Source organism: Macadamia integrifolia, chromosome 2 (genome assembly GCF_013358625.1).
Source record: "Macadamia integrifolia cultivar HAES 741 chromosome 2, SCU_Mint_v3, whole genome shotgun sequence".
NCBI classification, from domain to species: domain Eukaryota; kingdom Viridiplantae; phylum Streptophyta; class Magnoliopsida; order Proteales; family Proteaceae; genus Macadamia; species Macadamia integrifolia.
This window is the reverse complement of record NC_056558.1, coordinates 11,169,226-11,197,053: the sequence shown is the minus strand read 5'-3', so window position 1 is coordinate 11,197,053 and position 27,828 is coordinate 11,169,226. Positions and strand designations below refer to the sequence as shown.

Here is a 27,828-nt window from a genome sequence, read left to right as displayed (position 1 = left end):
CAAATTGAAAATGAAAAGATTGGCCCCCATGTCCCTTTCATCTTGAATATAAGTTTTCAATAACTTGCAAAGGGCAGACACTACAGTGAATAACAGATGGAAAAATGAGGAGCAAAGAATGCTTTCCTTTCTATTTAAACAGAAAATTAAATTGTATATGAGCTGTTAAATTGTACACAGTAAGGACGTGTTAAAAAGAAACGCTTGGCTTGGCTTGGCTTGTCTTGGCTTGGCAGTGACATCTCAATAAAAAAAATTGAATGGCACAAAATATAGGGAAAGAGAAGAAAACCAGGAAGGACGATCCTCCCAAAAAAATTATTTCCATCTGGATAGGACCAATTCCATCTCGTCAGAAGCTATTTCTGCTTCGCTCCTTTCCGGAATGGTTTCCAAAAAACAGAAGCTTCTTTCTTTGTCTTTTTTTTTTTTTTTTTCCTGGTGGGGTTGGGGGGTGGGGGTGGGGGTGGTGGAGTTTGCAATGGAGATGAAGCTTAACTTAGCAGTGATGAAAGAGTAGCAACTACCATGTTGTCACGGTGCTCTATCAAAGGGCTTTGTATCATTGTAACAAACATCCCAGACAGCTTCCATGGCATCCTTTGCAGCTGCTTCCGAGCAGTATGGATTGGCACTCAGTGACTTCATAACTCTTCTTCTTATACACTCCTTCAGATATCAAGATATAAAGACCATCAAGATATTGCAACTTTACATTTGGTCCTAAATCAAAGTATCACAGATTCATTCATAATTACAAAAGGGAAACAAAGATTCAACAGGAAGCACCAAGCAATAAGAATGACAAAAGGACAAGAAGCTTTTAGGAATTTAGGAAAACCTTTGAACTAGTCCAATAGATAATCTCCTTGGCAAAACTCTTCAGCTCCAGTTGGACATAATCAATGATGTCCACCAAAGTTTAAATATTTGATTTCTTGTCTGAATTAAGAGCCCTATAACCATAACAAGGTGAGCTGATATTTCCGCATTTTTCCATGGGGCCTATTAATTGTCCATGAATCCCCAAGCAACTTACATATGAAGCTGCAGCAGCAGCCGTAGCACGGGGAACTCGAAACCTGGAAAGTCTGGCTCACATGGTCCGGAGAAAGATCCATCTCAAGACTTTTGTTGACTTCATAAGATAGCAATTCCATTCAACTCAAGCATGGGAAATATTTCAATAGCTTTGAGTATGAAGTTTTCTAAAAATTCTTATGTGGTCCTAGGGAAAAACTGGATCAATGTGCAAACTACTTACAATTGGTACATAATGCTATATGTGCTACATAGGTAGTAGCTATAGTTTTCTAACCAGTAAAGTTTGTCTTGGCCAATCAATGATCCATGCCATGTTGCGACCAAGGCAAAGCGACGAAGCCACATCCAATGGCAAGGCTGAAAGAGGACAGCAAGATGAGGACAGCACTGCTGAGTGGTCTCTAAAAGAGGACAGCAAGATGATGACCAGACTCTTGTTGAAGTCAACCCTTCCAGGAAACACTCCAACATGGATTGCTTTTTACCAAGCATGAGGATGCAAAGGAAATTGTTGCAGTGACTGACAGAAAGTTTTTTTGTTTAATTCAAATCCTTCATTTTTTTTCCCTAACAACCTTTCAAATTCAATGATGATTATGTTACTCAAGCTATACTCAACTTCTGTCAAAGTTTATGATCACACTTCACTGGTCATTGCAGTGACTGACAGAAAGTTTTTTGTTTATTTCAAATCCTTCATTTCGTTTCCCTAACAACCTTTCAAATTCAATGATGATTATGTTACTCAAGCTATACTTAACTTATGTCGAAGTTTATGATCACACTTCACTGGTCATTGCCATTACATCACAGCTACATATCATTGGAAGATATAATATGATTAGGGTCCCTTAAATCTCATAGGTGAGTTTTACCCCCACTGGGGGGAACAATGCAAGAGAGGAACCTCAAGTCCTACAGAGGGGGCGAAAAAAGGATATTATGTAGTGGGTCTTGACTAACAAATCGAAATCAGTCATCTGGGTTAAGTAGAATAAAGATGGTGCAATCCGGGTCAGAATAACCCTTATTGGATCGCTTGGGGACCCACCCAAACAAAGAAACACTCGTGTCCATGGTTAAGTGGCAAACCTGTATATATACCGATGTTTACAAAGAGGGTGGAAATTCTATAATTTATCAAAAGCTCTCAAGAGGAATGGCAAACTTGTAATAAACCAGAATTTGAGAGGCTATTGGATGACTCAATAGGAGAGGACACAAAGTGGATGTTATGCAAGGGTTGGTACGCTAGTGGGTTACCTGGGAATAAAGTATGCTAGCATTTATCATCCGTTGCATTTGGTCAGTTTGATTTGAATCGTTGGGTTCATATTTATTATTTTAATCCTAGATACATGAAGAGAGAGAGAAATACTCAGACAAAGATGGTACAATCTTCACATATTCTTTCTCCATCAGGGCTATGTCACTATCCCTGGTTTCCCTCCTTCCTCAAAAAGGGTAGCAAACAGTCCCTGCCGCTACAACCCCCAGACCCTGCCCCACCCCGCCCCACCCCACTCCACCCCACTTCAACTCCCACACCTACCCCTCTCGCCCACCCATCCATGAACCGCTCAACCCCCTTTTGCAAACCTGGTCTGCAACTCTAGCCCCCCATCCCCTGCTCTTAGCTGTACACCCACCCCTGACTGCCTTCCGGCCATTCCCTCCTCCCAACCCCTCCCATCAACAATATTAATTCAGATAAATCGAACATGACATAAAGAAACAGGTGTTCAATTATTTCTAAAACGCGCACCAAACTGCAAGAAGTGACTGTTTGACGGGTAATATCAAACCAGAACTGAACAGGGCATTTGTGAATATTGTAAGGCTCATGCAGAACAGCGAAATCATGAAAATTTTGAACAAGGAACATCAATAACGTAACAAAATATAACAAGAAACACAAAACAACACTTAAAATTAGAAATTCCTTGAAATTATGTCACGGAACATAGTTCAGGGCTGAGCAAAGGGGGTTCTAGGTGGGGTGAAAAATTGTAAGGCTACAAGCCCAACTTTTCGCGTCTCAGTCCCCCCCCCCTTTTTCCCTCACTAACACTCCCACTCTGTGTTCCTTTCTCTGTTCACAGAATTATTTTCACACAGTGCTAAAGTGCAAACTTCTTAGTTATCTCTCAAATTCACCCGTAGAGATGGAGGCGAGGCCTTTTCTCTTGCTTTCCCTTTCTTTTCTTCATTACCACGACCTCTCTCTCCTCTTCTTCTTCTTTTCTTTTCCACAATGCTTTAAGAAATTAATTTCTTTAAGCACATTGTTCAGTTCTAATTTTAAGTTACGGAACAGAAGGGAGGGCTGGGCGAGGGGATTACAGGTGGCGTTGGGGATTGGGGGAGGCACAGAAGGGGTGGGTGCCCAGAGAAGACCAGAGGGTGAGGGTGACGGTGACGGTGACGGTGACGGTGACGGTGACGGTGAGAAGTGAGGAGAGGGCTGGGCAGGAGGGCACGGGGGAGGGAGAGAGGAGTGGGTGTGCGAATTGCACAAGGGGCAAGGGGATTGCAGGTTGCAACGGGCATGCATTCTGTGGAGAAAGAAGAAGTACAAGATAGGATTGAATACAAAAATAACAATGGGGGAATTCAGGGGAGAGAGTTTAAGTTGTGTCAGTAGGGTCATACTAAAGCCTTTGATGGATTATTGACTGAATGGTTCGGCGTTTTTGGCTTGACGACGAACTAGCAGACAGCCGCATTAATGCTGAGTAGGACGATAATGTTGAAGATCAAGCCGATGAAGCAGCACAAGCTGATGTAGAAAAGTCACTTAATGAGCTTATTTTATCACAAATAAGCCATGGGTTGGGTTATGTATGTATTGGGCCTTTGATCCCATGGGTTTTCCTTGTAATGGGGACACTTTAATGGGCCTGAAATATGGGTTGAAAGTAGGAAAACGGGATTTAATTCATTAGTTTAGTTAGAGTCCTGTTTTGAGTTTATTTCCTTTGTTGTTTCAGTTTCCTAGTCAGTTTAAGTTTCCAAATTAGTTAAGGATTGGGTTAGGCCTTTCCTTTTTAGTGTTTGAATCAGTTTTGAGTCTTCTATATAAGTTTGTAATGGGCTACGACATTTGACACGAATTTATTAATGGAAAAAAAAAAGATGGCTTATGTTGTTATGCTGTGAGATGCAATTGGGTGAGATGCCTAAACCCAAGGGGTGAGATGCCCATTCACTAGTTCTTCTTCCCCCTTCTCAACCATCCATCGAATTCTCTTTCTTTTCTTATTTTCCTTTTATATGTTTGCTGTAAGAGAGTGTTTGAGAGCTAGAACCAAGCGTTTGGAGGACATCTTCTCTATTCAGTCAGAATTTCAGATCCTGCCTGGAATTATGATCACTTGTGATTCTCATTCTACATTACAAGCAGCACAAATAGCAACAACTGCAGCAAGGAGTTTGTAGTCTTCGTAGCAAAGGAGAGAGTGAGTGACAGTAGGTGTTTAGATTCCACAGAGAGAGCGAGAGAGAGAGAGAGAAGCTTATATGTCAGGTATTTTATATTAAATCATATGTAATATTTAGGTTGGATATATGTACAGTTTTTCAATTCATCAGTCTTAACAATCGGATCCAAAGGCCAACAAATGCTACCATACCTTATTCCAAGGTACCCAGCTAGTGTGCCATTTTTTTTTCCCTATATTAATTAATGAAGGTTAGACTTGGAATAAACTAATAAGAAAAGAAAAGAGGAGGAACATTATGGGAAACTAAAAGAAAAAAATAAAAAGGCTAAAGAATCATCGCCTACAGGTAAGACTTAACCCCCCAAAATCTGAGAGGGAAAAGATTGGGGATGAGAGAGATATCAAATGCTTCTCAGCCCAGTAGAGTCAACAGTTTCTGGATAAAGAAATAACAGAGCAAAATTAGAAAGAAAGAACTAAAGAAAAATCACAGGGAAAGGGAAGGGAAGGGAAGAAGAAGAAAAGAAAGGTATCACATGGAAGAAGAACCTAACTACATTTGTTTATCATATATCACTGTGACACAAGCTCCCTAAAAACCCTAGGCAAGAACCTACTTCATTATTGCTCAACTTTCAACAACAAACTTTCCCCACCATGTGTCCAATAACATCAAAAGGATTCAAGTCGTGCTCACATAAATGCTCAATTCCAAAACCAAGCATCTATTTGCCGAAAATATGCTGCAACAATGCTTACAGGGTGGGCCTCAGAGCAACGGTAAGGTTGCTCAATTGCGACCTGGTGGTCGAGGGTTCAAATCGGGAAACAGCCTCTCCGTGAAGTGGGGGTAAGGCTGCATATATATCAGCCCCTCCCCAGACTCCGCAGTGGCAGGAGACTTGTGCATTGGGTTGTGCTGCAATGATGATCAGTATTTTGGCAGGTTAGCAAGTGTCAAGATTGCAGAAATCCGTTTAATCGTATCTAACAACGACAAGGATAAATTATCAAGAGAGAAAAACAAAGCATAAAGAGACTGATTATTACCAATCTATCGAACAATTAACAATGCAACACTTAATCGGGGAGTAAGATAATAGAAGTTTGAAAGTATAATTTCTGAAAGGAGTCATTTTGCAGGAAAGTGAGGAAGAGACCCAGAAATTTGATTAAGTGGGAAATTAACTCATTACACTGCATCCAACAAGATCAAAGTTAGTCTTATATTTGTAATAGGTACATCTCTTACATATGTGGAGGGTCCTTATTATTTTGATTAGGTCAGTGACAACAATTTAACTAAACATTTACTATTTTAGACTTTGGAGTTTATTTGGGGTATCCCTTGGCCATCAAACATTCGTGGAGACATATAAGAATAAAACAAAAGAACCAGAGTAACATCTGGTGCTCCAGGAAGGATTAAAAACTTACTTGCTCATGACCCCTTAATTTCACAAAACCCCGCAGAAGTTCACGTTTGTAGTGACAATCACCACTTAGATGGCCCGCACGAATCTGTAACAGGGGGAGTGGGAAAAAAGGGGAAGGAGAAAAAAAAAATCAGAGATTAAAACAACTCCAATTACTTTAAAATATTGTTTACAAAAAAAAAAAAAAGGATAGTCATCATCGTTTTGATATACACCTCACTGCAAGCATGATGAGCACAATTTGCCCAGTCCAAGTTTGCAGCTCGACAATCATCATATGCATGGATCAGCTCATGGATAACTACTTGATTAACCTCATCTTGGATGGTCAAGTAGTTACTACAAACCAATATCTGTTACTTGAAGAAAAACGTACATTATCAGAGAGAGGAAAATATGAATCTGCTTTTATACAACATTGATTGATCATGAAAAGGAAAAAAATGGGACCTCAATCAACAAGTCATGAAACCTAATAGGAATATGCGTTTATACTACATTAATCAATCATAGTAAAGGAAAAAATGGTACTTCAGATATCTATCAAAAAAAAGAAAAGAAAATGGGGCAGGGGACTTTCAGTTAACAATTCAGGAAATGCAATTGTTCCTCTAGATGGGTTCCTGAGGACCAAGGATGCCAGCAGTCAACCACCAATATGGTGATACTATCAGAGAAACCCATTTGTAGTGACAGTTGCATGCCCTTTTAGTATCTAAGGAACTCAGAACTTGTCAAATATTCATATTGGTGGTGCTTTTACTTCAGAATTTCTATAGGTGAGCATCTCATAACTGCTAGAAGCAATTATTAGGAGAACCCTACCCCCTTTTCCTAGAGAAAAGTGTAAGCTCCAGTTGCTCCAATAGATGGAAGTGTCAAACTCCAATGAGGTTCAGACCACCTAGAGTGATTTATTCTACAAATCCCATCAGTCTACCACTTTTTATCTAATACTATCCTTTTCCATTTCAACTCAAATTTGAACATTTTATATATTTAATTTTATTCTTTCAATGCTTTATCCCAGTTTGAAATCAGTGAGTTGATTGTGATGTTTCCAGGCAATCAAATAAAATTTACAGAACATTATAGCCACATAGGAGAAAGTTTAAGATCAATATGAGAAATAAATGAGGCCATTACTCCTTCGCCACGGACATAACCACCAGCCATCTTTTTATCACAGTGGACAGCCTTGATAAACTTGTCCCCAAGAACACATCCAGCCTTCTCCAGATGCTCTTTCAGAAATTTCACCGTTGGAGCTGCAAAATCAACAAATAAACAGTCCATCAATAATTACTGGCTGGAGAACCATATAAGAGGTCTTAAAACATTAAAATCCCCAAATCTTGAAATGATGACAGAGGGAATATTTGTTTATTTTTCATTTGTCTTTTATACTTCGGAGGCTTCTTTGGATCATGTCCTCGCATTCTTTCACCGTTTGCCCACCATTCTCATATAATGAGAAGCTTCTCGAAGCAGTTCCCATGACAGGTTCCTCTGCCATTTCTTGCTCTTGTGGATCAAGTGGAGACTGCGCCGTTCCTTGTAAAATAATCTGCTTCTGTAGGTCTGTAGCTTCCTTTGCAACAGAAATCTGGCTCACTGACTCTTACCCCTTCCCTTTTGTGATGATGATCTAGTATTTTGGGCCTGTAGAAATAGATAACTAGTTTTCAAGGGATTTATTTTCCTTGCATACATTCATACAATTGTATACCTAAAAATGAAATAAAATAGATGTAAATTGCTCTCTTTTTCCCCCTTCGTGTACTCTAGAAATAAGAAGACAAAATTGTGCATCAAACAGCATGGATGAGACCATGAGAAACCAATAAAGATTGCACCTTATAAAACTGGGTCTGTAATCTTAATTAATAAAATAAGGACATTACAGAGGAAAGGAGTCAATCAAGCATGGTAGAGAAAATTATATAGAACACTGTAATTGATCAAATGATATAGCTGGACACATGAACCAAGAAATACAGCAATCAGAAGAATGAAAACTACGAGAGTCACACACCAAACATTGCGTACACAAGTTTCATCCAAATCTCAATTTTTCCAAGTTGGATTTAGGCAATTGAAAATGAAAACGATATCCTTCATCTGTACAAAACCCAAATTACGCGGACCAAAACACAAGAAAATATTTCTGGATTATCAAAAGTAAGACAAATTGGTATCCACATTAAGCAACAACGACAGAAGAAAAGGACTAATTGTTGACTACATAGGAATTTCTTGTCTTAAAATACCTGGAATTTCCTTTCTCTTGAAAAAATTATGAAAGCTAGGTCGGCAGATACAGCGGAAAGCAATGATCAGCGGTCGTTCCTTCTAAATGCCTTCTCTTCGAAGTATTAAACCCTGCTAAAGCCACAATGGACAGACGCCCAAGCTCACCGGGATATGCGAAGGGAAGTCGTAGGGATTTTTTCCCCCCCTCTTGTTGAGAGAGAAGGAGTTTCTGAGCAATCGGAATTGCAGAGCTTTTAACAAAGAAAGAATGGGAACTACAGTGAGGGTAAACGAGGAGAGGGAGAGACGGAGAAATCATACTCATGGAGAGAAGCACCGGACAGGCCACGTGGACGGTGAAGATGAAGAGAGAGAAAATACATACAAAACCATGACCCGGTTCGGGTTTTAACCCAAAAAACTCACTACCACTATTAACAGGGATCGCTCCTCAGCCTTCGATGTCCTCTTTTGCTCCAAATGGCTCTCCTTTGATCATCCCCTTTTACCCACCTGATTCTATCTCGTCGCCCCAGTGTAGTGTGATGAACATGGTAGCAGCCCCATCATCGGAAACAGGGGAGGTGCAGGGGCTCTGGTGTATGGCGAAGCCTAGTGTTCCTTCAGCTAAGGAGGCCATGGATTATGCTTGTAGGGAGGGCAGTGCGGATTGTGAGGAAATTAAACCTCAAAGAAGCTATTACATTCTCGACACGGTTGTCGCCCTATGACCATTAATGCGGATCCAAGTACATTTCCATACCTTCTGGTTTTTCTTTTATAGTATCTGTCTTGAATTTGATTTAGAAATTGGGATATTCTTGAAAAATAAAATTATGGGTTCTTCATGTCTGTTTGTTTGCTTATTTCAGGTTTTATGCATTGTCGATTCATCCTTTGGTTGAGGTTGCAGACATGTTAGAATAAATTTTTGTTGTTTTCCCTTTTCCTTTTTATTCCTTGTAATGTAATCTCTTTTTACTATTTATAGACCTAAAACCTTTGAAAGATTACTTCACTGTTTGAAAGATTACTTGAACTGTCTTTGCACAAGGGTTTGGACTATGGAATATGGAAGGGTGCATGCCAATATATATATATATATACCGGAAAAAGAAAATTAAGGATGGATTCTTACCAAAATTTAAGGATAAAATTTGAGAAGATTGATCCAAACTATTCACTACATGTTCAATGGTGAGATGTTCACATTACTCTTCCAGTTGGCATGATTAGATGAATTGCCTATAGATACTTTATGTATGAATTTGTGAATTTGTCCAAAATCTTTGCAATTAAAAAAAAAAATGAGAGAGAGAAGAAAGAATGCTGTCTATTGGCACAGGTACATGTCTAGACGCAATTAATGTGAAAAGACCATTTTGCCCCATGTAGAAACTACTCCCGTATGTTATCTTATTGGATTGTGCACTAATGTGTACTTACGCCGACAAGGTAACATGGTCTTGGCATGAAACCCTAGCCTTTCCTAATTTTGTGGGCTTGAACTGAGATTTTCAGTATATGGGCTGAGTGAGTTGACAATTTCTAGCCTGAGTTGAGTTGGGCCGTCCTGGGATAGGGTTGCGGCCTCAAATATGCTGCAACCTAGCTCGAGCTCAATTCACTTACAGCCCAAGGTCACTCATCGCCAACCCGGCCCAGTAAACTTGACCTTGGTTGGAGAAATCTCAACCCTAATCGGCCCAACCCATATTGGCTATGCTTAGCCCTGACCTCACTAGAGCAACGCAAATTGAACATGTTCTGAAAATAATTACAGATTAGAGGTTGGTCCACAAATGTCAACCATACACACAAAACCATGAACTCATCTAGAGATGTAAATAAATAGTTTAAAGCCAGATTTGATCCAAATTTATATCTTGTTTCCTTAGATTACAAAAGTTGACCAAGCAATTCAAAAAAAAAAAATCCTGATCACACAATTTAAATGGGGCAGTCATTACCAAAAGCTTGTTTTACCTAAGTAGTTAGAAGTAAAAAATGGTTGCAGTCATTAGCAATTCAAGTAGTGATTGGGGGGTTGGGAAGCACTAAGCGCATGTTTATGGCTACAGTGTTTACATGGCAGAGCAGTGTGAAATGATCAATCCACTCCTCATGAAAGGAAAAATGATGCTTCTATAGATGTTTTTTAGTGTGTTTCTATTGGCCCTCGTGCATAAGTAGGAATTGCACTTGCCCACAAAAAAAACTTACTTTTTCTCTAAACATTTATAATTAAAAGGACTGAATTCCCTACACCTTCACCCATGGTGAGGAAAGAATTCCTTCACCAGGGGCATAAGAGGGGAGAGTTGTTTTGACTTCGAAAGTAGGGAGTAGAAATGTAACGATGACTTTACGGGTGAAGGAAAACTTTTGTTGCCTAATTAAAATGGAAACTTCTTCCACAATCATAACTTCATGAGAGATAAAAATTTTATCAAATTTCAGTTACCTCATGTTCTCTTTTACATACATGAGGTATAAAAACAAATGATTTTTTTTTTATTGACATCTTTTGAGGTGGCAAAAAAATTGTAATATTATATTTATACCGTCTTCGTACAACTCACCTTTTTTTTTCAGTGAAGGTAAAAAAATATTATTATTTCGCTTATGTACTCAAAAAATGTGTGAGGTAATGTTAGTTCTTAATAATGACATTAAAGTAGATACACTTTAAATTACTTTGAAAAAAAAAAATCTCTTAACTAAAAGAATTTTTCAAGAATAAAACGAGAGGTAATAAAAGAAAAGGTTACAAATTCTAAATACACTTATAAAAGTACCATTAGACAATTCCATAAACAAAACAACAATACAAACCACAATATAGATTTACTTGATAACCTTTTCAATGAAAAGAATCCACATAGACAATTTGATTATAGTTAGAAGATGACAAGTTTAAATTTAAATAAATAACTATTTGGACAAGACAGGGTTGTGTTTGGCAAAAGGAGGGTAAACCCCACAAGTGCCTACCCTAGTAGCCCTAAACAGATTTTAATTATGATTATTATTTTCTGGTTTCACTTAATCTAATTAATTCTCTTCCCCCGTGGCCAATGGAAATTGTTCTAACTAGGGAACAATGGAGGCAAGCTTTTGCCAAGTAGCATCCAATGCTCTCACCCCAGGCAAGCCAGAGGTGGTGATGGTTTTACACTTTTACTACAAAGAATTAACGTTCAAAAACAATATAGCTTCTACTACTATGACAGAGGCCATGACATAACTCATGTACACTTGCTTAGAACTTGCGAGTTTATCCATAGTAGAAAATATAGGGACTATGATCCCCAAATCTCATGAATCTGATCTATAATTTGATTTATAATTTAGGGAGAATGTTTTTTTGATCTGGCAGTCTACCTCACCAAGTCTTGGACGGATGCCTACTTCTGTGACTTCTGTCAAGTGGTAGATCGGATTGATCTGGAATTTTATGGATAGATAGAACCCAAAATCTCCCTATTCAGACATTAAGTTTCAGCCAAACAGATTTAGCTATGTGGCAAAATAAAACATAAAAAAAATGTAGTGATGAGAGTATGGGAGTACCAATAGGTGTGCATGGATATACACGAGAATCCATTACAAAATATCGGGGTAAATGATTGAATTTGGATATTTGACAAGTGGACTATGTAGACCATTTCCCATATATCTAATGGTCGGATGCTCAAAAATAAAAAATGATCGGATTTTCCATTTGACCCTTCCATGTGGCAAAATTTTGTGTCAAGTACCAAGAACACTCTTACCTAGTCTGCCAACTACGGAAACTTTTGCCTATAATTTATTTCAGAGTTTGGAAATGTAGGTTCTACACTTCTACTATCTATTCTATGGTGTATGGAAAAAACTCCCCCACAATGCAGTAGTGCAATTTTTCTTACATTGATTATTTTATTGTAATTGTTCTCATATTCTTAGTATATGGGTTCATGTGAATGATACCTTTTTCAAAACACCCATTAATATGACATGTAGATTTCTCCTCCACACTGGCTGCGTGGAAAACCCTCTCCCTTAAATATTGGTTACTGAGGCCAGCTGCTTAGCCAAAAGGTGAAGTGGATGCACTGAAAGTGTAGAATCCAACAAAGCTTGTCTCCCCATGGATAAATAATCCTCATTTCAAAAATGTGCAATGAATGGGCCTGGTGGAAAACCATGGGAGCCCTCTGCTTGTCTGGAACTTTGAATTTGAAGCTAAGAAATGAACCTAAGTACCAAAAAGTCTTCTTATGTCTTCTTTAACAGTCCATTTTGTTTCTTCCAAAGGAGGTCTCAGGTTTTTATAATCCTTTTCAAAAACCCAAATCAACTTGATGATTACCAACCACATTACTTCACACTGGAAGGAGTTATTTATGGAGCCACTTTTCAAATTAAATATTATGTTAAGAGATAAGTCCTATGGTTTAGAAACACATATAAATAGAAGCTTACTAGCATGTTCTCTATGGATTAGATAATATGAAATCCCACATGTATAGGTCCAACTCACACCTATATGGTAAAGTCAGGAACCCTTTCTCTGTTTTTGAACTTCTTCCATTAAACTAAGACAGAGTCCTGCAGTTTTTGTCTGTATTGGTTACTGGTTAGTGGAGAGTCCACCTTAGGTCTAATGGGTCTACTTTTATAATTTATTTTGGATTACAAACCCAATATTAGTCTTCTTTATAAGGCTTTGACACTTCAGCTATTTGAGCAAAAACCTGGGAAATTTCCTGGGTCATGGACTTCATTATGAGCAATGAAAACTGTGCAATTGGTATAAACATCTGTGGTCAGTAGCCAGCTTTCCAGGCTGATCCAGTCTATCAGGGGAGTTGGGTTTCATTGTCTTAAGTAGTTCATAGGTTTGGGTTCAAATGACTTCACTAGATTAATAGTTAAAAGGGTTTACTGTTAAAGAGGTCACAGAAGACTTGAGAGCAGTGACTCCATGTTTGTTTATGTTTCTCAATACTGTATTCCAGCTGTGCTACATCTAGAAATCTGAAATTTTGTACATACACACTTGTTATGTAAGGCAAATGCTCCAAGAAAGTTGTGGCTTTGTCCTCTCCAAGTTTGAACTCTTATTCAGATCTTTGGGGACCTTGTCTCCATTGATGATGACATATTTTTCTTTTCTTTTCTTTTCTTAGCTTGCTTTTCTCTCTCATATTCCAGTTGTGACAAGTGTTCTAAGTATTGCATTGTATTAGTCACGTACTTGATATCTGATATCGATACGACACCCATACAAATCAACGAATATAATAAAAAATTATATATCAGTATGTACGCAATACCATGTTTTATAACCTTGGCTATACAAGCATGGATTAAGGGTGATGGGTATCGGTTTTGGTCAATACTGATATGATACTAATATGGATCAGTCTAGATTGGCCAGTATTGGTTGGTTTTCTCTTAAAAAAAAAAACATTAGTTTTTCGGACAATTTACACATTATCTGTACCTTGCACCGATATGGTATCGGTATCGTATCATATCAGTAAAAAAAATAAAAAAATAAATAAAATGGTAAAATAGAATCTTAGGGGAAAAAGGATCCGATCTAATACGATATAGCCTGTCTTTTATCAGAATCCGTATCGGTATCAGCCTGGTTCAGATACGGTTAACCAAAACCCAGATGATGACAGGTGGGATAAACCAATATACGATGGAAACTTGTCATTTGTACTACAACACCTCTAATACGATATGGCCTGTCTTTTATCAGAATCCGTATCGGTATCAGCCTGGTTCAGATACGGTTAACCAAAACCCAGATGATGACAGGTGGGATAAACCAATATACGATGGAAACTTGTCATTTGTACTACAACACCTCTTATCTCTGATATCTGACTATTGTATCAAAGTACAGCTTTAGATTGAGACAGTCAAATCATCGTGACCGTTTATCTTACCTTCATTAGTATCATGGGCCCACAAGACAGAACCGCATCACATGGAGTAATGGTTGGTGGTATGGAAATTGGATAAAAAATAGCCGTTTAACAAAATGGGATCATGGGGTCCACTACGGGTCACTACTCCGTAGTATGATTAGTATCTGTAGTATCTGGTACTTTACTGAGAGTAACAGGATTAGAATCTTAGTCAGCAGCAGTCCATGTTCGTTGTACCATTTGAAGCCGAAACCAAATCCCAGACATGACTCGCGTCACTCTCAGTGTTCTACGATTCTAAAAATCTTTTAGATTCTTAAACTTTGAAATTTTTGAACCATCTCAATGGATTGGTCAAAGAAATTATAATTAGTTAAGGAGATTCTTTACTTACAGTGAAAGTGGAAGTGGGAAATGGGGGTTGGGTTTCTTCTAAAGCAGCTTCCGTATTTGAATACTGGGATTTTCAAAAAGGTTTGATTTCTTCTTCTTCATCTTCTTTTCTCCTTTTATCTTCATTTCTCAAGTTTAGATAGATTGGGATAATGGGTATTGGATTTTATGGAACAACTTAGGTTCTAATTTCAATTTTGAAGCTGGGTGTTGGATTATTTTTAATGAAAAGATTAATCTTACTTTTTCTTCTATTTTTGTTAGGACAGCTGGGGACTGTTACTTAATTCCATTTTTGTTGATTGCAGTGTGTACTCTGAGATCTGAAGTTCATGAGAAAATTGAAGCTTTCCTAATCTGTCCATTACGTTTGAGGAAGTAGATTTTTGGTTTCGGGTTGAAGTTTTGCAATCTGAAGAACATGTTCCGGATTTCAATGTAAGTACCTCTTCAGATCTGAAGTAGTAAACAACTGTTTTCTATTGTTATACAATTGTAATCTATTTGAGGATAGGGTTCTTTTGAATTTTGGAGTATGTTTGTGCTTTGGGTTTCCTTCCCAGATCCATAGGCTAATGGATAGTAGTCTTTACAGAGATTCTGCTTCATTTTAGGAGGCGCGTCTTGTTGGTTTATGGAAATTTTTATCTGTCCAAGTGAAGTTGCATAGGCATTGTGAAGCGTGGTGTTTCATAATTTACGCTTAAATTGGATAATTTTGATTTGTTTATTTTAGGAATTTGGCTTAGTGGGTTGAACTGTTCTATATATTTTAGATTAGTAACATTTTGCATATCAACTTGAGAGAAGAATGATGGATTTTAGATCTTCATATTCTCTCCCCACTTTTGCAATCTTTTTGATAGTGAAATTTCCTTCTTCTAGTTTTAGATTTTCAGACTGGTAGTCTTTGTTGTATAAATTGAGTTTCCTCGTTATAAAGATAAGATCATTTGGTTTGCCTTGAGAAATAAATGGATCTGAAGGAGTATTTGACTTTGCTTGCTTTCCTTTTTTCCCCCTGGTACTTGTGAAGTTGGTTTACTTACTGCATGCATTTCTCAATTTCAGGTCTCCTTTTCTGGTATAGGATGCATGGAAGTTCACATTTTTTGAGTGGGCGAAGTTGTATAAGATGGACATATGGAGCTTCGACAAGAAAGCTCTAAGTTTGGGGCAACTTCAAGTAATCTCTCTTCTTCTTCGTCAGCATTCGTTTCTGCAGTTCAATCGCCCTTTTTCTCTCCTAGGTCACCATGTCAAGGGAACATTCCAAACTTGCTGCCAGCGAATCCTTGTTCCAGCACTGTAATTGAGAAATCTGGATCTCTTTCGGTTGGATATGCCACAGCCGATCTTTCACCTGCCCCAGTTTGTAATTGGAGTGATTTACGGAAATCAGCACCCTGTGACCATGCTTCTTCTTCAATTGATATTTTACAAAGTAACTCATCTAGTCGCAGCAAGGGCAACAAGAATAGCATTGGTCACCCCAGGCACATAGAGAAGCAGAAAAAGTGTGAGAGAAGCCAAGGAAAGTACTCTTATACGCGAAGTTCAGCTTCACTTCCCTTCAATAGGCTGAGAAGTTGTGACGTTTACATAGGTTTTCATGGCCGCAAGCCTTCTCTTCTGAGATTTTCTAATTGGCTCCGTGCAGAGTTGGAAGTTCAAGGGGTGAGCTGTTTTGCAGCTGATAGAGCTCGTTATAGAAATTCCCGAAGCCATGACATTGTTGAGAGAGCAATGAATGTTTGTTCTTTTGGTGTGGTAATCCTTACCAAGAAGTCATTTGGGAATCCGTATAGCATTGAGGAATTACGGAGTTTCTTGAGTAAGAAGAACCTTGTTCCTATTTTCTTTGATCTGGGTCCAGGTGACTGCCTTGCTAGAGATATAATCGAAAAGAGAGGGGAACTGTGGGAGAAACATGGTGGCGAACTGTGGGTGTTGTATGGAGGGTTGGAGAAGGAATGGAAGGAAGCTATTGATGGCCTTTCACGGGTTGATGAATGGAAATTGGAGGCTCAAGATGGTAATTGGAGAGATTGTATATTGAGGGCAGTGATTCAATTGGCAACAAGGTTAGGAAGGAGATTTATAGCCGATAGAGTGACAAGCTGGAGGGAGAAGGTGGAGAAGGACGAATTTCCTTTCCCTAGAAATGAAGATTTCATTGGAAGGAAGAAAGAACTTTCTGAGCTAGAACTTATTCTCTTTGGCAATGTCAGTGGGGATGGAGAAAAGGAATACATTGAACTCAAGACTAGGCACAGACGGAAGAATTTGGTGATAAGTCGAGGTGAAAACAGCAGGATGGGGGAAGAAATGAGGGATCAGCACACCGAGAGTAGTAGCAACAAGGGAAAAGAACCAGTGGTATGGAAGGAGTCCGAGAAGGAAATTGAGATGCAAAGGGTTGGAAGCCCTCAAAGCCAGTACCGTACTTCTTGGGGAAAGAATGTTAGAAGATATGGGAGGAGAAAGAGATCAATGAAAATTTTGTATGGGAGAGGGATTGCTTGTGTGTCTGGGGATCCAGGCATAGGCAAGACAGAACTTCTTCTAGAATTCGCCTATAGGTTTTCACAAAGGTATAAAATGGTTCTGTGGGTTGGAGGGGCATCCAGGTACATACGCCAGAATTATTTGAACCTATTGTCATTCTTAGACATTGACATGAGGGTTGAAAGTCAGCTCTCTGAAAAAAACAGAATAAAAAGTTTTGAAGAGCTGGAAGAAACAGCCATTTCTAGAGTGCGGAAAGAGCTTATGCGTGAGATACCTTTCTTAGTGGTGATCGATAACTTGGAGACTGAGAAGGATTGGTGGGACCACAAAATATTGATGGATCTACTCCCTCGATTTGGGGGTCAAACCCACTTCTTAATCTCCACACGCCTTCCTCGGGTGTTGAATTTGGAGCCTCTGAAGCTCTCCTACTTATCTGAGATGGAAGCAATGTCTTTGATGAAGGGAAACCTCACTGGCTATCCAATTGCTGAAATTGATGCTCTTCGGATAATTGAGGGGAAACTCGGAAGGCTTACAATAGGCCTTGGGATTGTAGGAGCAATCCTTTCCGAGCTTCCTATAAATCCCAGCAGACTTCTTGATACCATTAACAGAATTACTCTAAGAGATATGACATGGAGTGGCAAGGAGTGTTCTATGTTAAGGCGACACACCTTCCTCCTGCAACTTTTAGAAGTTTGTTTCTCAATATTTGATCATGCAGATGGACCAAGGAGTTTGGCAACTAGAATGGTTCAGGTTAGTGGCTGGTTTGCCCCTGCAGCTATTCCAATTTCGTTATTAGCTTTAGCGGCACGCAGGATACCTGAGAAGCACAAAGGTACAGGGTTGTGGAAAAAATGTTGGCATGGTCTGACTTGTGGTGTCACATCAACACACACCAAAAGATCAGAAGTTGAAGCGTCATCTATGCTGGTAAGGTTTTCTATTGCAAGAAGTAGCACCAAATCAGGGTTCATCCAATTCAACGAGCTCATCAAATCCTATGCTCGCAAGAGAGGGGTCACTGGGGTTGCCCAGGCCATGGTTCAAGCAATCAGCAGCCGAGGTTCCATTATCCAGCACTCTGAACATATATGGGCAGCATGCTTCTTGCTATTTAGTTTCGGAACTGACCCTGTTGTTGTTGAGCTGAAAGTGAATGAGTTATTAGTCTTTGTAAGACAGGTGGTTCTACCTCTGGCAATCCACACATTTTTTACTTTCTCACGGTGCAATGCAGCTTTAGAACTCCTCCGCTTATGCACTGATGCCTTGGAAGTTGCAGAGGAATCCCTTGTTTCCCGAGCAGAGAAATGGTTGGATAGATCACTTTGTTGGAAATCAGTCCAATCTAATGCACAGTTGAACCCATACCTTTGGCATGAATTGGCACTCTTGAGAGCTACTGTTCTAGAAACAAGGGTTAAGTTAATGAGCAGAGGGGGGCAATATGATATAGGGGATGAGCTCATTAGAAAAGCTTTGTTCATCAGGACATCAATCCTTGGGGAGCATCACCCAGATACAGTCGCCACCCGTGAAATACTAAGCAAAGTCACAAGACTTCTTACAAATGTCCAAGGCAGATGATTTTCAGACAATCTATCATATAATTCTCCATCTCTATTCTTTTTGTTTGCAGGAGTGATTCACATTGAAATTGTTATTATAGAATGCTAAAATAAATTCGCTTCTCATAGCACTCAGGAAAATTATCAATGTTAACATCTAGCCCTTTAAATTCCATTTTAACCAAATTGTAGAATCTTAACAGCACATTCTTTCTATCTGTTTAGTGAATCTTCCAGAATTTTAAATTTGAAAAGAGTTTTCATCTTTGAGTTGAATCCTGAAATGAAAATTGTTAGTATATTTGACTTTATATCCCCAGTTCAAAGAGGGGGTGCTTATGAGGCCAATGTCTAGCTGCCAGATTAGTTTCATAAAATAATCGTGCAAATACAAGGTGGGGTATGATTTTAAGTGATTCCCGTCCCAGTGTAGTGTGAACATCAATTTGGAATACCTCTCGGATGTGGACCTTATTATTATATAAAAAATCTTACTTCCTTGGCTGCTTCTTAAGTTGGATTCTTTTATGAAGAGCTTATGACCTTTTGATTCCAGGTGTAAGTGACTTTCAGAGTCTCTTTTGGCATGTACAATGAAAATAGTGTTGTAATGCTGATATGTTTTACTTCCTTATGCCTCTATAGTTCCCTGTCTTGCTTGCGGTGAATTGATGAGCAGTTTTGGATAGATGGGGGCAATTTGAGTGTGTTACTGGTAGCATGCTTTTGCAGCATGGCATGTATTTGGCTCATATTAGCTAAAACAGGAGCATTTTTATTCTGTGTGTTGTCTTGTAATGATAAAACCAGTAACCAAAAATTCCCTACTTTGTGTGTTTGAGATTGAAGGAACGTTAAATTCTTTTCCTTTTCTTTTTGTATATTCCCCCCCCCCCTTCTGATTTATTGAATTTTCCCCCCTCCCTGATTTATTGAATTTCTTTCCTCAATGAATAAAACGGAGGCCAAAGGAAAAGGTTTTTAATTGTGAACACAGAAGTGCAGCCATCCTATCTAGGAGCCACCAACCAATAAGGGAGCATTGCCATCTGATAAGGCTTAGGAAGGCACCAGATATAACCCATTTTTTTAAGAAGCTGGTTCCTCGGGTTCATTCTTAGAGTCGAACATTAGCTCAGATGGTGTCTCCTTCCATATGCTTACGTAAATCAGATCTCTTTCCGCCTTGGGTGCTCAGCCAGGGTCTCTTTCAAAAAGAATGGTACGCATTCTTCTTCTTCTTCATCATACATATGCTGTATTATGTGTCAATTATTTATTATGAAGTTCTTAAGTTTGTGCAGTTCTCATTTACCTTCTATTCAAAATTTGGGAGCGACAAGAACTACAGGATGGATAAATCACTTTGTCACGTGCTTCACATGCATCATCAACAGTCTGGAAGTTGGACTCATGTTTGTAATTATGATGAAGGACAGGTTTTGCAACCCAAAATAAAATGGAAATGTAGTATTTGTGTTTGGCTTTGACATACTATGGAAAAACTTGAAAGAAAAATTTAGCAGTGAAAAGCCTTTGCTGCATCATGGGATTCATCAGAGTTAGCATTTCAAGTGGACCATGACTATGAAGCACAGTTAAGAACTGATCCTGGCCATGAAACATTTGGAGAGCCTGCTGCTTTAAGGCAAGATCTTAGTGATTCGATTTTAAAAAGGAGGAATTTACCATTTGGGACCTGCAGAGGATGCCGCAAAGCACTCTAGAGTAAGTTTTCATTCTTTTTTGGTAGAACTCTATGGAGAAAATTGTGACAGAAAATTTATAAACATGAGTGGGGCTGTTTTTTTTTTTTTTTCTGCCTGCTGCAAAGATGTCTGAGCCCACCAGAGAAAGGTATGCATCTGAACTGACCTTTTTTTTTTTTTTTTTTTTTTTAAATAGCATCTGAACTGCTCACCCTGTCATTATTCGTACGAATGTTAACCCCCCCCCCCCACACACACACCCACACACCCCAAAGGAAAAAAAAAAAGAAAGAAAGAAAAGAATCAGTAGTAGTGTTATTTAAATAAAACAGTAGAAGGTCCCGTATGTCCTTATTATATGCATCTCCTTGCATCCTCTGCATAAGCCTGGATAGGGCACTGCAGAAATCATGTATCATATAACATAGATAAGTGGTGGTAGAAATATGGGGACAATTTCAGGTCTGGGTCGGCCAACATGCTTTTTCTGTGGTTATTTGTCCAACCTTGACCTGGTCTTAAGTCAGATTTGGAACGAGGGGATATATCTGTGCCCTGACCTGGTTACATTCTGGGTGTCCATGTCTGACCTGGTCTGTGAAAGCATAACGTTTAATGCATACTAATCAAAACAAAGAATTATTTTTCATTTTTTTTGGGATCAATGGTAAGAGTTTAATCAACACTAAAACATGCTGATTTCAAGATTTGAACTCAAAACCTAGTGCTAGAAAACCATGACCCTTACAGTCTTACGGACAAAACTACTATTCATGTCATTTTATTTAATTTAAGTTATTATTTATCAAATATTAATATTTCTAATTCAGACAAAAACAGATCAACTTGTCCAAATTTCCAGACATGGACTGGCGTAAACTGACCAAACCAACCCTCTTAAATTTGGGTAACCTATTCTTGCCTAGACCTGGATTTTTAGGAAGATTCTTGTCTGGACACTGGACCCAGTTTTAATCAGGCATATGGTCAGACAGGATGGTCAAAATATTGCCAACCCAGCATAGAACAAATATGTGAGGATGGTGTATGATTCAATCTCTCTCTCTCTCTCTCTCTCTCTCTCTCTCTCTGCTTATTCAGTCTCGTTTTGCAAATTTTTTTGCATGTCAGAAGATATTCAAGGTTAGTTCTAGGTGTTAAGTGTTGAATCGAACATATCAGTCGACAGAGGTATTCATGGAGTGCCAGGTTGGCTAGTAATGTTAGGTTGTTTCAAATCTCTCTTGCATTCATTCTCTTTTGAGCTATCTGACATGGTGGTCCTCCAAATCTCAAAAAGAAGCCAATAATTTTAGTGGTTGGTTGCTTCTTCAATGATCAATTCTCTTTCAGCCAACTATCTGACCTGGCGCTGGCAGTCCTCCAAACATTTTGCAACGGCGCATCTGTTTGGTGACAAAAAGAAGCCATCAAATTAACTGCAAGAGCTCTTGCACACTGGAAGCCTTAGATGGGGTTCTTGATCCCTGGGTTTGTGTTATTGGATTTAGATGCATAACTGATGACTCTGTCATTTTCTTTCAAACCTGAAACATTGATTTCAGACGCATTAGACCACATTTTTGTTAGCTGAGAGAGTATGAGATGCATTAACATGGTTCTGTTTCTTGATTCATGTTTATGGAGTGTTGCTGGTAGAGCTTTTTCTAATGGAATTGTCAAATCAAGGTCCAAATAGAAGTGGACCTCAAGGTTTTTCATATTTATGCTATATGGTGTAGGAGGATAATCTTTAAATGTATTCATGAATTTCTGTGAACTACAATGATCATCGATTTTCTATTGTAGCTGGTTGATATTTTACCAGTTGGAGTGAAGTGTTCTGCAGTTTCTACTTTCTTGTTGGATTGTAATGATCCATTGCACTCACAAATGTTTCTGATTTTGTTTTTTCTGTAGTTACCTGGCTGAACACGGAGGATTAATACCTAATTTAAATCTCCAGCTTGTGACCTCTTAGTTCAGGCTGAGAATATTATCATTTTCCTGTCTCTTGTTGTTTTGATCAGTGGAGTTGTTGAGGAATAGATTCTTTTGAAATTTTTACTGGAGAGACAAATGGTTCCGAACCAGATGTTGCATCATATTCTCAAGACCAGCATCTCCTGCTCCTTGATCACTTGATGCATCTAGGGGGTCACTGGTATGTCTCAGAAAATAATGAGGATATTGGCTATTTATATTGGTTTTCAAACAGAATTTGTAATTCTGTCTTTCAACAAGCATCAGTTTATTGGAATCAAAGCATTAACTCATGGTAACTAGATAAGAGTAGGAGGATGTAGGTGACAAGATAGATGACAGAAGCTGAGGTTTCGTAGTCCTGTAGGTGGTTTTTGATGCCTATAAGGAACATGGCATGGGAGTTGATGTTAAATATGTTGATATTATTAGATTAGGAGAAAAGATATGTTATTATTATTATTATTTTGCATGTGAATAGTTTCAGGAAAAAAAATTCTTGATTTTTCCATCATTTGTTTAGGCTCCTCATAACTTGACATCCCTTTTTCTTGTGATGTGAATGTTCTTGTGTTGGCATATTTTCTTAACATCATTCATGATCACAAATGTAAGCTTTTTAATGGTGTGTAATTCTGAAATCTCTGACCATTGCAGTGCTCTCATAGATAGTAAATTCTAGCTGTAGATGGAAGCTTTTTAATGGTGTGTGGGAGGTCTGAACCCATCAAAGGAACCTGCTTCCATTCCATTCTTGGTGCCTGCAACCCCTACTAAGGTGATTGATCCTACATCTTTTATGTCTATGAACCCATACCTTTTTTGTATGGGAACAGCCAAAAAAATATGTAATTGATATGCTTAGATTGATTTTGGCAAATCTACATCTAGAAGAGTTTTGATAACATCCCATCACATGAGCCTCTCTTGGGTCAAGAGGTCTTCCTTGAAGTAAACTTGCCACCTTGGCTTATCTATGCCTCCTTAACTTTGTTTATCAGAATCCCAGTTAGGTAACCAAAAGTTTATGAACACAGATTTGGATATGGAATCAGCCTCCATCGACTCTGATCTGATTTAGATCAGTATCGGTTGAAGTTGGCTTGCAATCAACTGGTATTCCCGGAACCCTAGAAATTGGAATTGGGAAGAAGAAGCAAAGATTTTTACCTTTGGGATTTTTTTTTATTCAATAAAATTTGGGATCTTGTTTCAGGAAGAAAGCTTCATTGATTTTTTGCTATTTTATTAATTAAAACTATGAAAGAAGAAAACGATGGCATAAAAATGAAAGATCAAACATGAATAATGGACAATTCAAAAAAGAGTTGCAAGAATCGGCTAAAATCAAGATCATGCCAATTGAGATCATGCCAATTTCAATTCCAATTGGGTGACTCATCCAATCCGATTCAAATTCCTTAAACTTATCTCAAGGGGTGTCGTAGCAGTCCGAAGTCCAAAAAAAATTGTTGTTTAGGTTCACTAGTGAGGAGTGGAACTAATGATCTTCTCCGCTAAGTAGGATAAGGCTGCATACATTATGATCCTCCTCAGACCCTAGTGGTGGGAGCCTTGGGCACTGAATACGCCCTTAAGTGAGAAGTGGAACTTAGGGTTTTCTAAGTATGCTTTTAGATTTGAATTGGATTCGAATTATAATAGTAGCACCTATTAGGCTTTGCCACCTTAGATGTTTGTGGGAAAGCCCTAGAGAATTTTTATTGCTGGGATCATTAATGGCCCTCATTGAAGGAGTAAAAGGAGAATCTGTATTTTATATCCTTGAACTGATAGAGAAAGCAAGCTGCTTGGCTTCATTGATCCCCATAGGCAAGAAGGTCTATAGGATTGGACATATGCCACTGTTGCAGTGGTTGATTGGTCAAGTATCTTTACTAGAAAAAGTGTAGTAGATGATGCTGTGCAGACAATGAAGAACAAGAAGCTTAAATTTTTTTGCATTGTCTGAGTAATACCACTACAGGACATTAGGGATAGTAATTAATTAAGTCCATGTTCTGTTTGTTTATGGTTCCACACTTTATGTAGTGTAGTCTAACAGGGCTACATCCCCAACCCAAAATCCTGAAAGGACAAGACCTATATGCAAATTGTGGGCCAGTTCTCCAAAGACCTAAGGCAGCATTGGCTTGTCCTTTATTTCAAGTTTAAACTCACTTTAATTTTAATAAAGTAAGGGTTCAAAAGCCTTAAATAGTTGCATGATTCTCTCTAATTACCTTGACTTGACTGTTGTGGATCATTCAATTATTAAATATGATGGATGCTAATGATCTTATTTCCTATTCACCAGGATGGGTCGCTGTTGTGCTTGTTAATTCCACTCCACACTGTCCCTCGGAGTCGAGACCAACAAAGGGTAATACAGAAATATTCACCTGTTGTTCATCAATTACATCTTTCGACCTAATCTTAGGCCCTTACCCTCCGTGGACAATCCTTGCAGAGGAACCCTTAGTTTTTAGTTATGGATCTACAAGGAGTCTGCTGGAATTGAAAACCAGAAACATCTTGCAAGAGGTGCAATATGCAATGGACCAAGGATACGAGAAAGTTGAACTATGGCTGGGGTGATTGTGGCTTGGTTGCAGCATCGATCAGGATAGATAGTCGTTCGTGTGCTTTAATTTTTTTTTTTTTTTTTTTTTTTTTTTTTTCGAGTGTGGATCAGTCCCGTACTAGAATGGCAGAACCTGATCCGTTCTCTTCGCTCTCTCCTTCAGGTTATGGTTGTAAGTATAACTCTAAAGGACTCACGCATGGTGTTAGCCACTAATGCAGCTACCAAGGGTAGAGCTGTTAAAATAACAAACACTATTATTTAAGTGTGTGATGTGCCCTCAGGAGGGGTTCAGTGGTCATTGAATATCCCGTGTCTCTCTCGAACAGATCACCTTATTTAAGCTCTCTAGAGATAATAAATTGGCTTAACATTGTCCCATTGAGTTTGATGAAATATTTACATGTGGACAAGCAAAAGGAAATCAGATCACACCAACCGATTCGTTTACCTCTCAAATGAATTTCTATGTGACTTTAGGGCGACGGTTCTCTATTCCCATAGTGTTTTTTTAAATCATTGTTACATAATAATGAATGTGAGGAGTCATACTGTACACAGCCAAGGTGCCTAGCATGTGCCAACCTCTCTCCTTCCCCTTAAGAAATTATGGAAAAAGATCTTATCCAGCACCATTGACCCTCCAACGATCCATCCAAGGGGTGAGCTTAGACACATATCTCCAAGTGTTGGGATGCATGAGCATGACCAAACCCACTTAACCCTTGAATGGTCGCTGGAATATGCAGTCACTGGAGAGAGGCCAGATCCGGAAAATACCCCATTGCCATCTTGTATCCAGTCTTATAATTGTTACATGCCGCTAGCTTACGGGCACGCCCAACCCTCTCCCATGTTTTATAGTTAAGCAGAGGATATAGAAAAGTTCTATTGCAGTTTCTATTCTGACTGCTGTTTTTTGCTAGATTTTTACGCGGAGACCGGATGTTTTCTTTTAATTCATTTCATCCTTGGTACTTGATCAATTTATAAAATGTGAGCTTAATAACAAATATTTGTCCACAAAATTCAAGGAAGTTTTAGAAGCAGTTTTGTTAAGCTTATTTTCATTTTTTCTACCATCCAAGTAGTATCAGAATGTGTGCCCTTATATATAAATCAGTTCGTATGTGTATCAGAATGTCCTTATTCTCAATACCTGACGACCATGGTTTTATTGCGTGAATCAATTAACTTATATTAACTTGTTGCCCCCAACTGTGCTCAGAAGATAGGCAAATCCTTCCACATTGAAGAATTCATGGGAAAGAGGATAAAGAAACCTTCAAACAACCCTTGAGAGCATTTTTGGCATTATAGGAATTGGGAAACAAAATAAACTGTACATGGAATTATAAGGGTGAGTCGACTATTATGTTTCAACCACCATACAATATCACCATCTTCAAACCAGGAAAGGAAAACTGAAATAAGTCACCATGGAAACAAAATTTTACCTCCTCTTTTTTCCCTCTTTTCCTCTTTTCAAATGCCACATCTAGCCCCTCGGAACAAATGTTTCGTCTGAAACAACTCCAACCACCAACAGTCATATTATATCCACCACTTTTCACTCGTCACTAGCATGCAAGGAACAGTGCACCTTTGCAAGTGCCAAACACGGTGTCCAATCCTTTACTTCGTATCAGCCACGACCACGACCTCCACCTGTCACAAAAAGTGGACAGGTCAGACATATCGAAACAAATTACTCTCTTTGACAATCTTTCACCTCTGCACAGACAATCCCAAGGGAAGGATAGCCTTCAGCAAATGCATCCTCGGTAAACTGGCAAAGACTATAATATAGTAGTGTGTGTGTGTTTAAAGAGCAACTCCCACACTCTAAGCCACTACAGTGGGGGTATATGGTTTCCGTAAATTAAGGGCACAAGAATCCATGTTTCTCAGCTTTATGGTAGATTAAGGTAAGAAAAACTGCACGTACCTCTGTTGGCACCACTCTTGCCACCAGTACCACCCCTGCCTCGGCCTCCACCCATGCCTTTAGCCCCTCCATCGTCTTGGCCACGCCCAATGCCTTTTGGCTGCCTCCCACCAGCACCATCCTCTCTCCCTCTTCCCCTTCCACGGCCTACTCCAGGAGGCCTCCTATCTAAAGAAACACTCAGCCAATAGACAACCATTGTTAGATTTCCATTTATACAAAATATTAACTATTGTTTACCATTCTTCCAAAGGGAAGGGTGTGCTGTATTTACACGTAGAATCACAAACTTCTCACACAAATGACAATCCAACACCATAAGAGTTACAGGAACCACAATAACTGGATGACATCCACATTATGCATGGTTTAAAAACTTTACCAGTCTGACCTAAATCTAACTAGTTATACTGGAAACAGACCCATTCAGTTTTAAGTTCTGATAGCACAACCAATGGGAAATGAAAATTTCAACCTTCATGTGTTTACTATCAACACATGACAGACAAGATCTGGAAAAGCTGACAACTTAGCAGTTTTTACTTTCTTCCTAACCATAGCTTCTCAAAGTATATTTTCATCATTTTGAACGTAGGAGGGAATTTTTTTCTCCCATGGGTCACAGTAAATTTTCTGTTTGGTTTTCCAAGTTTTCCCATCCTGGATTTATTATTTCCAGAACTGGAACCCTTTCTGTTTCACCCTCCAGTAAAATATTGCTGAACTAATTAGTTACAAACATTAAAATAACCAAACTCCCCCTGATTTATGATGAGGACCAATCACTCAACCTGAATCTTAATAATTCAATACAAATCAAGTGTAAAATTGTTTGCTTTGAAACCGACCCCAAAAAAAAAAATTTGTTTCAGCAAAGTTGAGTTAGAAAGTATTGAAATTATTTCTTTTGGCATATGAAATCTAGAAACTAATACCCAAAGCCACTTAAATTAAAATATGGGGAAGGGATTCATGCATGGGAGATTCCGTGCATTGAAGATTCGACAAATGGGGGGG

At 38.7% G+C, this 27,828-nt stretch overlaps 3 protein-coding genes and 2 long non-coding RNA genes across 8 annotated transcripts in view; 3 read left to right on the top strand and 2 right to left on the bottom strand.

Moving 5' to 3' along the window:
• Nucleotides 1-105: 105 nt before the first annotated feature.
• Nucleotides 106-8,463, bottom strand: LOC122091784 (mitochondrial inner membrane protease ATP23). Its single transcript, XM_042661918.1, has 6 exons — nucleotides 8,194-8,463; nucleotides 7,331-7,585; nucleotides 7,070-7,191; nucleotides 6,139-6,276; nucleotides 5,925-6,008; nucleotides 106-669 (listed from the first exon to the last, which is right to left on the bottom strand). The coding sequence occupies exons 2-6, from the start codon at nucleotides 7,437-7,439 to the stop codon at nucleotides 535-537; spliced, it is 588 nt and encodes a 195-aa protein (XP_042517852.1). The 5' UTR covers nucleotides 7,440-7,585; nucleotides 8,194-8,463; the 3' UTR covers nucleotides 106-534.
• A 125-nt stretch (nucleotides 8,464-8,588) lies between these two features.
• On the top strand, nucleotides 8,589-9,204 carry LOC122091789. The gene is made up of 2 exons (XR_006144015.1): nucleotides 8,589-8,925; nucleotides 9,049-9,204. It is a non-coding gene; the product is annotated as an uncharacterized LOC122091789 (long non-coding RNA).
• Nucleotides 9,205-14,332: 5,128 nt separating this feature from the next.
• On the top strand, nucleotides 14,333-18,805 carry LOC122089564. Of its 2 annotated transcripts, none has more exons than XM_042659300.1 (3): nucleotides 14,333-14,580; nucleotides 14,808-14,937; nucleotides 15,571-18,805. In XM_042659300.1, exon 3 carries the CDS (start codon nucleotides 15,643-15,645, stop codon nucleotides 18,604-18,606), a length of 2,964 nt encoding a protein of 987 aa, XP_042515234.1. In that variant the 5' UTR covers nucleotides 14,333-14,580; nucleotides 14,808-14,937; nucleotides 15,571-15,642; the 3' UTR covers nucleotides 18,607-18,805. The 2 variants fall into 2 exon arrangements, with proteins under 2 accessions (XP_042515234.1, XP_042515238.1); XM_042659304.1 differs by lacking the exon at nucleotides 14,333-14,580 and adding an exon at nucleotides 14,623-14,681.
• Nucleotides 18,806-20,599: 1,794 nt separating this feature from the next.
• Nucleotides 20,600-24,939, top strand: LOC122088291. Its single transcript, XR_006143033.1, has 4 exons — nucleotides 20,600-22,460; nucleotides 22,937-23,057; nucleotides 24,597-24,662; nucleotides 24,750-24,939. It is a non-coding gene; the product is annotated as an uncharacterized LOC122088291 (long non-coding RNA).
• Nucleotides 24,940-26,147: 1,208 nt separating this feature from the next.
• LOC122087586 (probable U6 snRNA-associated Sm-like protein LSm4) overlaps nucleotides 26,148-27,828 on the bottom strand; it is a 6,422-nt gene continuing 4,741 nt past the window's right edge. For all 3 annotated transcript variants that reach the window (XM_042656766.1, XM_042656776.1, XM_042656784.1), the window contains 2 exons: nucleotides 26,812-26,979; nucleotides 26,148-26,531 (listed from right to left, as the gene is read on the bottom strand). In XM_042656766.1, the coding sequence (XP_042512700.1) occupies nucleotides 26,509-26,531; nucleotides 26,812-26,979 (191 nt within the window). In that variant the 3' untranslated portion in view covers nucleotides 26,148-26,508. The remainder of the gene's footprint in view (nucleotides 26,532-26,811; nucleotides 26,980-27,828) is intronic.

Coding starts and splice junctions, on each gene's coding strand:
- LOC122091784 (XM_042661918.1), bottom strand. CDS start 7,439: ATGGCAGAGGAACCTGTCATGGGAACTGCTTCGAGAAGCTTCTCATTA. Junction 7,192..7,330: donor GATCCAAAGAAGCCTCCGAA/GTATAAAAGACA, acceptor TTGATTTTGCAG/CTCCAACGGTGAAATTTCTG. Junction 6,009..6,138: donor CTCATCATGCTTGCAGTGAG/GTGTATATCAAA, acceptor CCCCTGTTACAG/ATTCGTGCGGGCCATCTAAG.
- LOC122089564 (XM_042659300.1), top strand. CDS start 15,643: ATGGAGCTTCGACAAGAAAGCTCTAAGTTTGGGGCAACTTCAAGTAAT.